This window comes from Anticarsia gemmatalis, chromosome 7, assembly GCF_050436995.1.
Source record: "Anticarsia gemmatalis isolate Benzon Research Colony breed Stoneville strain chromosome 7, ilAntGemm2 primary, whole genome shotgun sequence".
Lineage (NCBI taxonomy): Eukaryota > Metazoa > Arthropoda > Insecta > Lepidoptera > Erebidae > Anticarsia > Anticarsia gemmatalis.
Window position 1 is genome coordinate 12,113,974 of NC_134751.1, and position 12,925 is coordinate 12,126,898.

General features: G+C 33.7%; 1 protein-coding gene across 3 annotated transcripts in view; it reads left to right on the forward strand.

Moving 5' to 3' along the window:
• The window catches only part of LOC142974041 (uncharacterized), a 36,639-nt gene extending 28,278 nt beyond the window's left edge, over positions 1–8,361 (forward strand). Inside the window, exons 6-10 of one of the 3 annotated variants that reach the window (XM_076116141.1) lie at positions 569–586; positions 1,168–1,534; positions 1,985–2,176; positions 2,619–2,740; positions 2,928–8,361. In XM_076116141.1, coding sequence (XP_075972256.1) covers positions 569–586; positions 1,168–1,534; positions 1,985–2,176; positions 2,619–2,740; positions 2,928–2,942 — 714 coding nt within the window. In that variant the 3' untranslated portion in view covers positions 2,943–8,361. Of the gene's footprint in view, positions 1–568; positions 587–1,167; positions 1,535–1,984; positions 2,177–2,618 lie in introns of all 3 variants that reach the window. The other 2 variants (XM_076116140.1, XM_076116142.1) reach the window with 2 other exon arrangements.
• Positions 8,362–12,925: the final 4,564 nt, after the last annotated feature.

Consider the following 12,925-nt stretch of genomic DNA (forward strand, 5'->3'; position numbering starts at 1 on the left):
TATATTTCGATCAATATGAAAGAAGTTTAGCTGGGATAATGTTTTCCGGAGGTAATTGACAGGAACATTTAAGTCTGTAGCACGATTCTCTACCACTATCGACAACCTGATAGCTATCTAGAAATTTTGTTTAAAAATTGATCAGCGCCCGCCCCTAGCGGGTGCTGTAGGAACTATTTTTGCATTAAATTTTATTTATCAAATTCCCCAAACTCTCAATCTCAGATAGTGCCGACTGCAGAAAATCGCGCTACAGCTATATAAAATTTATATTATTGACGTGATAAAACACTTTCGATGAAATAAATAAAAGCGAAACCCAAACATTATTGAGTAAATATACACGAAATATAGGTGACATGAAACAATTGTGTACATACTAAATACACAATTATTTGTATGTATAAACATACAAACTGAATTCTTATAATATATTATTACATTAGTTTGTTATAAGCAAACCATTTCCTTTGTTAGAAAAAGAATGATTTAATATAGTTTACATCTTCATCAACCATTATTATGATAAGTGGTGGTGGCTAGTACTAAATTGTATGTTATTCCTTAGGTATGGTTAATCCCTAGAGTGAGTATATAAATATTATTTATTTATTTATATTACATTATACATTATGGTTATTATTATTACATCTTATTATACTTTTGGCCAGTTTTACCACTCCTGAATAATTATTGCATAGGTTGTCTGTAAGAATTTTTACAAATATTTTCTGTTACCTTAACTGTTACTTAGTTTAGCTAACACTTATCTAGAAGTTGTGAAAAGGGCCCTTATTTATTTTGACATAGAAAGCCTTAGATAGGAATAAAATCTATGTTGTTCGTACTTTATTTTTCAATCAAAATATTATTAAAGGGGCTTTTTATAATATGTCTTTTTGGTACTTTTGAGCTTGTTGGTACTTACTTTCTTTCGCTTTTTATGTAGTACATTACATTGTTGTATCGGTAAGTTAACAATATAATTGTTTCAGTACCAGCTTCTATTATTCAAACTTTCAAACTTCTGCTTTATAAATTAAATTGGCAATTATTCTTAAATTAACTATTTGATGTTGTTTCCGTATTTTCAATATTCTTTATACTTCTAACTTAACGACTTACTTACTCCACATAAATATTAAGCCAAGTTTAATCTCTTTACAGACAGCAGACGACGAAGCCATACAAATGAAGCCGATCAAAAAAGTCGAACCCGTTGAAAAGAAGAAGGGTTTCTTTAGAAAGTTTATAGCACTAATGGACTTAGATTTACTTAAAGACTGGTCGTTTTTGAACCTTTTACTTGGTCTCTCGCTATTTTGGAGCGGAGAGCTTCAATTTAGGATGTTAACGCCATTCTTTATAAGAAGTTTGGGTTACAATATGAATGACACGGCGTTTTGCCTCTCCATGACTGCTATCACTGATATATTGGTGCGGTTGATTCTGCCGCCGATCTTCGATAGGACGACGATATCGAAGAAAATGATCTTCTTTGTTTCCTCGTTCTTCTTGGCAGCTACTAGGTCTGGTAAGTAATCACATTTACTCATGATAATTAAGAACTTCTTTAAAACTGTGTGATTAGTCGGCAGTCTTATAAGAAACAGTAGACCAAACGTAAGGAAGGAGATGTTTGGGGGTCAAATCACTCTCGTTCTGAACGTCTGCTATGTTAGATACTATCACATTAAGATTTTATAGTAGGGTAGAAGAAATTAAAAAAAAAAAATACTTTTACTTCGTCTATAACTAGACTATCCAAAGCTAAATCCTAAGAAACAATTATTCTTTAGAACAGTATTTTTTTTTATTCAACCTTTTACTACATTGCTCGACAAGGGTCTCCTCCCGAGGAGAGAAACGAGGGAGGGCTTAAGCCTTGAGTCCATCACGCTGGCCAAGTGCGGGTTGGGGACTTTGTATACATTCAATAATTTTATTAAACAAACAGTCTAACATTCGTTTGTTATATTTCCAGTACTAGCAGAACAAACAGAATGGGTACCCCTCATGATCTGGCTGTCGATCTGCGGGTTCTTCCGAGGCATGTGCCTCAGTAACTTTACACTGACGATATCGGAGTACTGCCCGTTAGAGAAACTGCCCGCCGCGTTCGGCCTCCACATGGTCAGTAAGGGAGTGTTCGTTGTTGCTATTGGACCTTTAATTGGTGAGTGAATACTTTATGAATAGTATGTTTGACTAAAAAAAGATATAATTATTGTACGTCCTTCCCGTAATGAGGGAGGGGCCTCGAGTCCACCACACTGGCCAAGTGCACAAATGATTTTTTACATGGTTTCTTAATTATTTCAACCTATTATAATTTACAGTACATACTGTTGAGCAAAGATTAACTTTCTGGAACTAAAGTATTAGATTTTAAGGCAACCATTTTGGTAAATGGGGTTGGAAATACTTACTTTTTTTTTTATTGTTTGTTGCAAGATCTTTTCATGACGTTGACTTGAAGCAAGTTATACTTAATTTTTTACACGTTACTTGGTAAATGTTACCAAAAATACTTTTTTTGTTCACTTTCCCTTAAAGTTAGTTGTTAGTACATAACATATTGATGCGATTTGTATAACAATCACGGTCATTACCTACAGGCTACGTGCGCGACTACACGGGCAGCTTCGCGATCTGCATCCACGTGCAGAACGCGCTCATCATGTCGTGCGTGCTCGTGTGGGCCGTGGAGTACGCGCTCAACGCCACGCGCCGCCGCAAGGTCGTGCAGATCTAGTTCTATACCCTACCTGACCTTATATCTATCTGGAAACTAAGTCTTATATACCTTACCTGCCCTTATGTATCTGGAAAAATCGTGCAGATCTAGACCCAGCCACCTGTCTGGCCTTATATCTATCTGGAAACATAGTGTTACATACCCTACCTGACCTTATGTATGTGGCAAGGTCGTGCAGATCTAGTGCCACCTGCCTCACCTTATGTGTACATCTATGTAGTATATACTGACCTTATATCTATCTGGAAACAAACGCCAAATATGTTCGCCCTGTATTCACTATTATGATTCAATGTTATGCTAACAACAGACATTCGTTTTCGATTCGGGGTACATTTATATTTGTACTACACGTTTAATATGTGTCTGTAGGTTACGTATCTTGTATCGTTAACTAGACGGTGGGCAGCTTTGTCTCGCAATAAATGAGACCAAAATGATCATAAATTATTTTTATATTTTTATGGTAAAACTTTAAAAACCATTGACACGAAAAAGTAAATGGTAAAATGCGTGTTCGCATTAATTCCCGTATTCTATTATACATCAAAATGATCATTATTCAGTATCATGAAATGTTTGATATACACTAAGAAATCCGATAGTCAACTGACTATTTTATTTGCTATGACAAAGTTGCCTATAACGGTTGATGATGCAAAAAAGGCTCTGTTATTCAATACTATCTCAGTAGATCGGTTCAATATATCACATTTTAATATCCAAGGATTTTTATCAAGAAGTTTTTATTAACACTGTCCATATCGATGTCATATCAGGTTATAACGGAAACTGAATCGGTCTACTGAACTAGTTATACAGTGTAAAAATTAAGGCACAAGCAGTATGGAAACTAAACAAGCGTTTAAGGTGCACTTTCAATCGGTGGTTGAAAATGGTGCTCTTCATAATTGAATACCCATTTATTAACATTATATCTAACTATTCTCGATGGATTTAGAACTTTATGTTATCAGGAGTTGGTCACCTGGCTACTCTTTTTATGTGTGTGATGTTTCAAATTCTTGTCCATAATTTCTATACTGCTTGTAATTTTTACACTGTGTTTCGATATTTAACGTTGCTTAGCGGATTTGTTATAACCGAATATGCTTGAACATAGTAACGTAATATTAAATAAACTTTGTGGCGTTTCCATACCACTATTTATATTAATACCTTTATAAATTCTCTCTACTTCCTCCATGACTGTTAACTAACTGCCTTAATAAACGTGGCGTAAACTTTGTTTAGATATACAGTGTTATGTCTTTTTCATTCAAAAGCATTGTCTAAATTGATTAAAAGTGACAAAAGTATGCCTTTAAAACAGTGCGATTCTTTACAACCAGCTATAAAAATAATGTATTAAAAAATTATCAGCGCCTCTAACAGACGCCGTAAGAACTACTTCGATACTCGGTTGTGCCGAATGTAGAGAATGGCGCTACAGGGCTTACACGACGTATATTTACTAGGCAGTATTTAAAATATTGGTATGGACACCACAGACAAATATACTAAAGACATGAATATCGTAATCTTCCAAGTATGTGTCAAAGTTTAGTTGTTAATCGCTAGAACCAGTGAACGTAAGTCTAAGCGCGCGCTGGCGACTTTTGTCACCGTGACTGTGTCATTTTATTACTTTTTTCGGACGACGTAATTTTATTTTTTTCCGTCGGTAGGGGGTTATGTTTATTGAGTCGCAGCCCTTTTCCCCCACTCTTGCCTTACTAACTCCTTTTCCAAAATGGCGGCCGGGGGACAAGGGTAGCGCCCTACAATCTGAATCTTAAGTAGTGTGTATCCCTATGTATCGTTACAATGGGCTTCGTTACAATGTAACAATTAGGTGACACTCCATAGATTTGATACGAGTAACAAAGCAGTACCTCGACTCTCTACCACTATCGACCTGTAGCTATCGATACCTAGATACCTACTATGAAAATCTGATCAGCGCCTCTAGCGGGCGTCCCAAGAACTATTCTAGCAGTGCATTTTTAAATGTCAATCTTTCGATACCCGACAGTACTGTAGAGAATCGCGCTACAGTCACAAATATATAAGTCACCAGTACGCGCTTCCTCTAAACATTTTGTAGTATACACAGTTACATAGAATGTAACTTTTAGACATTGATTTTAACAATTTAATATTTTTAGATGGCTGTTTGTAGTATCGGAAAGTTTTCTAGGTGTGTATTTTTAGAACATATTAATTTATATATAGTTAGTAGTCTTTCAATGACAAACTGGGCTTATAATAGACTACTTAAGTTTGATATAGTGATTAGATGAATGAATGATTTATAATGACAAATAATATCTGTGCAATTTCAATTGAAAAAAGTCGTAAGATATCTAAGGCTTGCTAGACTGATATTCAGTTCGGTATTAATTTGTAATTGTGTCCATTGGACCCTAGAGAACTACACGATCGGCACAAGCCGAACAAGTGTAGTAATTGCTTTGAATCGGTTTTGTTTTTCGATGGCAAACCTTACATTCGATTGTACTTACGCCTTTTTTCAACTGAAGTTGCGTCACTTTCCTTTACATAACGTAAGTCAAAAAGGGCTTAAGTTGCCTTACATCTATATAATCTTACGCCTCTCTTAAATATATTTATTTCATCATGACGTGAAGTACTTACATACATTGTGCAGTACTTATTAAAACAAGTTCAAACATTGATTATTGCTCAGCTTTGTGACTTAAAATAATAAGTGCTTTTTATACCATGACCCAATTAAAATAGGAGTTGAAAATACTGCAATTACGTCCCACTTTCGACCGTAATTAAAATATGTTCTTGTACCATAAACTGACCGTTTGTAGACCTTACTATCTTTTAAGTAGTAATTATGACAGGAATGCCTTAAGGCCGTACACCAGACTATCAATCAGCCTATCCTTGCTTCCAACTATGTTGGAGTCGGCTTTCAGTCTCACCGGGTGCAGCTGCATACCAGTATTTTACATGGAGCGACTGCCTATCGGACCTCCACATCCCAGTTACCTCAGTAATATAAGACTGGTTGTCAGTTTTTACTATATGAATTGCCCCGTGTTTGTTTAGTATATCCCAGTGGTTTTCTAGGAATTATAAATTATTGTTCAGCTGCGTCAAAAGTCAAATATGTTATTATAATCTGTTCGTACCTAAGTCTGGAGTGCGGCCTGTTCTAAGTAGTTCTAATAGATATAAATAAGTATAATACACTTCTACTTAAACAACTCATTCGCATCAATATTTTAAACAGGTATTTTTTATATAATAGAATACGTGTATTAACTTGTACACGCTCTTTATCTTAGAATGCCTGACATTTCGGTGCAGGTCGTGGTCGCAAGCTGGCTGATTCAGCAATGATAGAACTCTATATATGAGGTAGACAAATGTTAGGCACATTTGTCTACCTCATATATAGAGTTCATCCACTCTCTTAAATAGGTTTCTCCAAATAAGGTGAAATGCGTGTTCGCGTTCCGTATTCTATTATATTATGAACATGCAACGGAGAAATTTCTAAAATATCTATGGGCGATTTTTTATTTTTCGAATTATTTATAGATATTATTGTTTTTCGAAATTTTGATTACCTAGATGCTGTATTCTGTGTTCATTTTAACCTTTATAGTAGAAATTATGACAGGGTAACATTCGGCAAATACAACATTTAAGTTTGTTTTGGTCAAATTAAATGTAAAATCATTTCAACTCATAGTTTTTGTCTTCCACGTACTTATTAGTACTTTCAGCATTACGCTTTTGATGTGTGATTTAATTGACCAAATATAATAATTGTGTACTTAGTAATGTTTACTAAATTAAGATAATATAGTATAGTCACACACAAAAAATATGTACACACTGACACATGTTGAATCTCAATTTTATCAACGAAAAGCAATAATACTGCGTTTTCTTCACTTTAAAATTACTTTACAAATATTGTTAACTATAACGATGTTTAAATTACAGTTTTCATACAAAAAAGTGGGTTTTAAAATGTGAAAGTGTATACGTATTTTTGTCCGTGACTGTACTTACTCTTTAGGAGAGAGTTCCAATTCAATGTCTTAAAAATATAAATAATCAAATCAATTGACGAAACTTACGTGCCAATTGTACATAAATATTGTAAATTTTAGATAAATAACGTTTTAAAATCATGTAATCTTGTAGTAATTAACATATTCGAGTATTTTAAACAATTAACAACTGACTTACTCCTTAAGAAAAAGATTTTGAAGGCAATTATTTGTTTTTAAATACTATTTTTTTTATTAAGATACTTTTTTATTGACGTAGGACGTGTTTGTTCATAATACGTATTTGTACAATGGCGGGAAACGTATTCCGTTTTTAAATTTAACATACTGGCACATATTTTTATTTTGAGTGTACAATGATTAAGTTGTATTAAAAAGTTTCATATTATTGTTTATGGCATATTGCTTAACTATTAGCAATTTAGTAGTTTCAGAGCAAAAACATAAGAACATGCAATTTCAAAAAGGGCGTAAGTCATTTCGTTAAATCGTGAGATACGCTCTTTTCAAAATTGCATTGTAAAATTGCTGATTACCGAAAATACTGTGTAAGCAACGTGTTAAGATCAAGTTACATACATTGACCTAAAAAGGACGTTTTTTTCATGTACATAAATGCAAAATAGCATAATATTTGAAGTTCAAAGTACTTACTAAGTATGTGACATCAATGACTTTTGATGTTTTAACGCATTACAACACCTTTATATTTTTATATAAAGGTGTTGTACATAAATTAAAATTATATACGTAAGCTAATTTTGCTATGTTGTACGCAAAAAGGACTTTATTGTCATGAGATTTGCGTTCAAAATAGCTTAAAAGATATCAATTGAGGCAGATATCACTTGCGTGTGATTTTCGACTTAGTAATGAGGAATTTTAATGTCACTTTCTTCCGATAGAGGCGCCACTAGCATAATGGTCTATGGATTTTTTAAATTCGTAAATAAAACTGGTGGTGCCATCTATAAATATATTTGCGTAACATTCTTTGGGAATATTTAGCGTTACGTATAACCTAAAAAGAGTGCAGCAGTAATAAATCATGCTAGAAATATGCCACTATTTTCGTAAGAAATATCGAATTATTTGAAATACATACATGACATTCTATCATGGCGCTTCATGAATGAGGTAAACTTAATGCATTTGTGTCTATATTTTGACAAAAATGAATGGAATTTTCTTTTTCCATATAATTTTAATGACAATAATAAATTTTGTTGAGTTTTAGTGATGTTGTTGTTGGTTAGCTTTGTTTAAATTCAGTTTTAATATGTTATAAGAAACTGTTCACTAAAATATTCTAAATTTTCCAAAATATTGTTATAGATTCACGTAAAAAATAATTCTTTAGAAATTTGGAAGGTTTTAGTGAAAAGTTATTTTTATTTATGAATGGTGCGAGACTTAGCCTGTATGTTATATACTTAACCTATTTTATTAATCGATATATGTAAAATTTATAGAAAAAAAAACATTTTATAAAAAAAAATATGAGAAAAGACGAAGGATTAAAGTGAAAGGTGGTTACCGCGAGTTGTTGTTTTATTTTTAAACCTAGAGATGTATACTGATCGGTGTGACGAGCATGAAATATTACACTGTTCTTCTCTTCTTATCGTATGGTTAGTGGTCAACCTAGTGTCAAAGTTGTTCAAACCGCCCAGAGGCCTTTGACGTGGCTTAATGGCGGTTATATGTGCTATTAGACAGTTAAAATCCATGTATAACATTTTGCGCGCGAGAGAACTATTTTCTACCTCTATCGTCCTATCAACTACCGACAACCGTGTAGCTATCGATAATTTTTTCTCGAAAACAATCAGCGCCTCTAGCGGGCGTCGCAGGAACTATTTTGACAACACATTTGAATGACAAACTTTCGATAGGTACTCGTCATTACCGAACGTCGAAACCCGCACTAACTGGAGTGATTTGTTTTCCCATACTATCAATTACGCTTGCAATGTACCACCAGCCAGTCACATTAACATAATGTAATAAACTTGATTTATGTACTAAGACACAGACTACGAATAATTTAACACTTTATATGGGACTCATAGCCAGTATTTAGGAGTGAACGCGTTCACTAAGCGCAGCTATGTGTCTATGCTGTTGTGTCCTGCAAATGACTATTATTTAACTATGAGACATTAACAGAGTTTTATTATCTCACTATATTTTTCTGGCTAATTGACCAGTCATTAAAAAAAGTAAATTAGAAAAAAAAGATTTACAACGTGATTTTTTATTAATAACTAAAAATACCCAGCAAATTTATTAGCAGTTCACATAGAGTATTAAAAGTCACAACGCCTATAAACCTATTTTTTGCTTACATTCATAAAAAAAAGTTTATTGACACATTGCTTAGAACTAAAGTGCTTTAAAACATTAAGTTTCCATCCAAAGAAAAAACAAACTGACCACGTTTTTATTTAATTAATATTCATGCTTATTATAAAAAGCAGAAGTTTTAATAGGTCCATTAAAGTCTGGTTTAATTCTCGTCTTAGGTATGCGATCACCTGATCATGGTATTTTGTGCATCGTAGGTATTTAACATTCTATATTCAATATTTTGATATTTTATTCAAATTTTTGCAAATAAAGACACATAAGCCGGACTAGACCGTATCAAGTTTCACAGACGTATTTTGTACAGTTAGCAACGAATATCGATTAACAATTATTTTTCATAATATTGAATTCTGTGATTTATTATTTATAAATTAAATGTAGCGATTAATCGTAACAACAATATAGGCACGTATAATTAATTATTAATAATATGCTAACATTATAACAATGAAGAATTTAGACTAACGTAGTAGTAGTTACTAACGTCAGCGAGTCCGCCTTAAACAACTCCAACAAAGTAGACTGAAATATGAAATCTCAAAAACAGCTCTTACCTACCCACTTCTATGACAATCTTTGTTGTTAACGGTACCTATTAAGTATAGGTACATAATTGATACCAAAATATCTTTTATTTCGTGAACTTTTAGTAGTATTTTAAGCGCACCATTTCGGAAAAGCTGTTGCTCGTGAGAAGAAAGGGAAAGAAACTCACGGATTAAGCATGTTCTCTTTCAGATTTTAACTTGCATCTTTTAAAAGGAATACCTATAAGTCAAGAAATTTTTCTTTTTCAATCACATTGAATCAGGTCAACTTTACGCCAAGAGTGGTCATTGACATTTTTATCAGAACATTAATCAAGTAATTACACTAATTAATTACAGCAACAGCGTCATAATATTTGTGTAATCTGCACAGATTTTAGCTCATAAAACCCACTTGCAACGCAATACGTATATTGTTTCAAACAGGTGCAGCTGAAGTAAGTTATTTATATATTTATCATGATTTGATTTGAATTATACACATACGTAGAGATAGAACCTTTGTACCTTTTGTCTACGTGAGCGGAGCGCCAATTTCTTTAAGAAGTGCGTTAGTTTGAGTCGTCTCAATCAGCCCATTGAACCCATACCTACTACACGACTTTGTGGTCCACTCGCGATGTGATCCCGTAGACTTACTCCTATTTGACATAATTTATACGTCCACAAAGCAACCACTGGTTATACAAATAGGCTCACAAGCAAGCTGTACAGAATCTGCTTACAAACGTTCAAATATTGATTTTGAAATTTTGAAATATTGGCATATTTCAAAATTTATTAAAATTTGTGTTTCTCTAAGTGACAACCTATATTCCGCTACCAATACCGCGATTCCCTACCACTATTGATTGCCAACAACCAGCTAGCTATCGTAATATTCTGTATGAAATACTGATCAGCGCCTCTAGTGGGTGTCATAGGAAACATTTTTGATGTTCATTTTAAATGTGGGTCTCGATGGTACCGTTTGTACAGATTTGCATTATTTATTTGCTTGTACATTACAAAATTCAAATTATTGCACGCGAAATAATTCTTATCGCTATCAAAAGTATGCACAAGGATATGATTTGCAGATTCAACGCGTAGGTAACAACAAAAACCCAGCTGGTACTTATCAAGCGATTCTTAGACGAAATAATATCACATAATGACGTAAGTGTTTCCGTAGAGCGTAACTCGGTAGGCGATAGTACGTAGGATTAACTTATTTTTATTGGTTTCCCCTCCGTTCACGCTTCATGTAACACCTAATTTTAGTAATCCGATACCATTTAAGTTTCGTTTCGTTGCTGAAACTAACGGTTCGTGTGAGGTTATTGTAGTTTTGTATTTGCTATCATAATGTTATACAGACTTATCAATTATTTTTACTTAAACAACTGTCTTATGTGTCTTACGTGTTTTTATTGAGCGATTCATAATTATTTTGAAATAGGCTTTAGGACGTCTTTACTAGTACGTTTAGTCAAAAACTTCACGCTAATTGGTTAAATTGAGGCTTTTCTATAATAATTTACTAGTTTTTGTCAACATAAATCACTTTGGTATCTACCTGCCACCTATAAATTACCTACATGGTGACAAATTTAATTCATCGAGAGTAAAAATGCTTCGAGTACGAGGTGTGAAGTGGTGTGCAATTTTCCCTAAAATTTGCTAACTTTACTAACTTTAATTGTAATTGTTGATACCATACCTAACTTTGATTTTAACTACGTATAATACTTAGGAAACCTATCCGGGTATAAAACTTAACAATAAGTCAAAATCTTATACTTCTCTTTTGATAAGTTGCTACCAGTCTCTATTCATTTATTTGTTCCAAAGTCTGCGATACAAGATTGTCCAAAACCTGCTCGTTGAGGCTCCAGACGTTTTGTCTCTAGCAGACTGCATGTATAATAAAGTAGGCGTGGCTTTACGTCATCACAATATTTGTGAACATTCGTATCAAGGAAGAAAACATACTGAATACTGATTACAACATAACTCAGAGTTCACGACCGTTCATCGTTCATCAACAGTATTGTGTATTTATAATGACGGCCTCCGTTGCGCAGTGGTTAAGCTAGCCGAAAGTAACTACTATTACGTCGGGAGGTCGTTGGTTCGATTACCACACGTTGTTATCCAAAAATAGTTGTTTCGCATCTAGTTGTACTTTTCGTGTTACTGTTCGTGTCTGTTGCTTGTATTTTGTAAACAAGCCCTGTGACACAAGAGCAATTCTTAGTGCGGGAGCAGTCTTTAAAAAGAGAATTATAAAACTCATTATAGTTCGATAACTTAGTAGACAGTCTTGGCATGCACGATTTGAATAGGTTATAATTAATAGTTCTGTGTATTAACAAAATAAAGTAGCTGCATCAAACAGGCCAAATTCAACTACCTAAGCTTGCGGGTCAAAGACGTCTAAATTCAGAATTATAATATTTACCACTCCACCCGCCGCGAACCTTGCATGATACTAAGTTGTTGGACTATAATATAATTAATTAAACTATAAACTTTGCTATTTTCTTACTGTTTCGTTAAAATACAGGTATTTGCGCATAGCAAAGAACTTAGTTATATTGGTCCGAGTAGATCACCTTGCATTACACGTGGCTAAAACACGAGCTATCTCAGTTTGATGAAATGAACATACCTACCTATAGTTTATATCCTTTAGTAATACGGTTGCGCAATATATTCTATAGTAGCTAATATTATTAGTTTGTCAACGAAATATGTTTGAGTTCCACCGGATTACTATCACAGCATTCTTGCAGAAATGTGTCTAGTCATGACAAAGTGACTAGTCAGCTGCCCGCGTAATAGTTTATGGTTAAGAAATACATATGTAGGTGTTTTTAAATCGCTCTCTCTCTTCCATGCTGTGAATCCCATATGGTAGTGGGGTCAGCCTTCGTCAGCCCCCTCCACTTCGCTCTATCCTGGACATTATATTTCATAATGATATATATTTATTATTATTTAATTTTAATAATTACATATATATTATGAAACAATGTTACTAAAATTTTAATACGGCAGCCACCTCTCTCAATTCGCTTTTAAATTACTTTTTATTACTATTTTTATCGATCTAGGGTTCCTTGGTTGTCAATTAGACTTTTAGAATTAGGGCGGTCTGCCCTTAAAATTATATAAAAGGCTAACTATTTAAAGGGAAGGAAGTG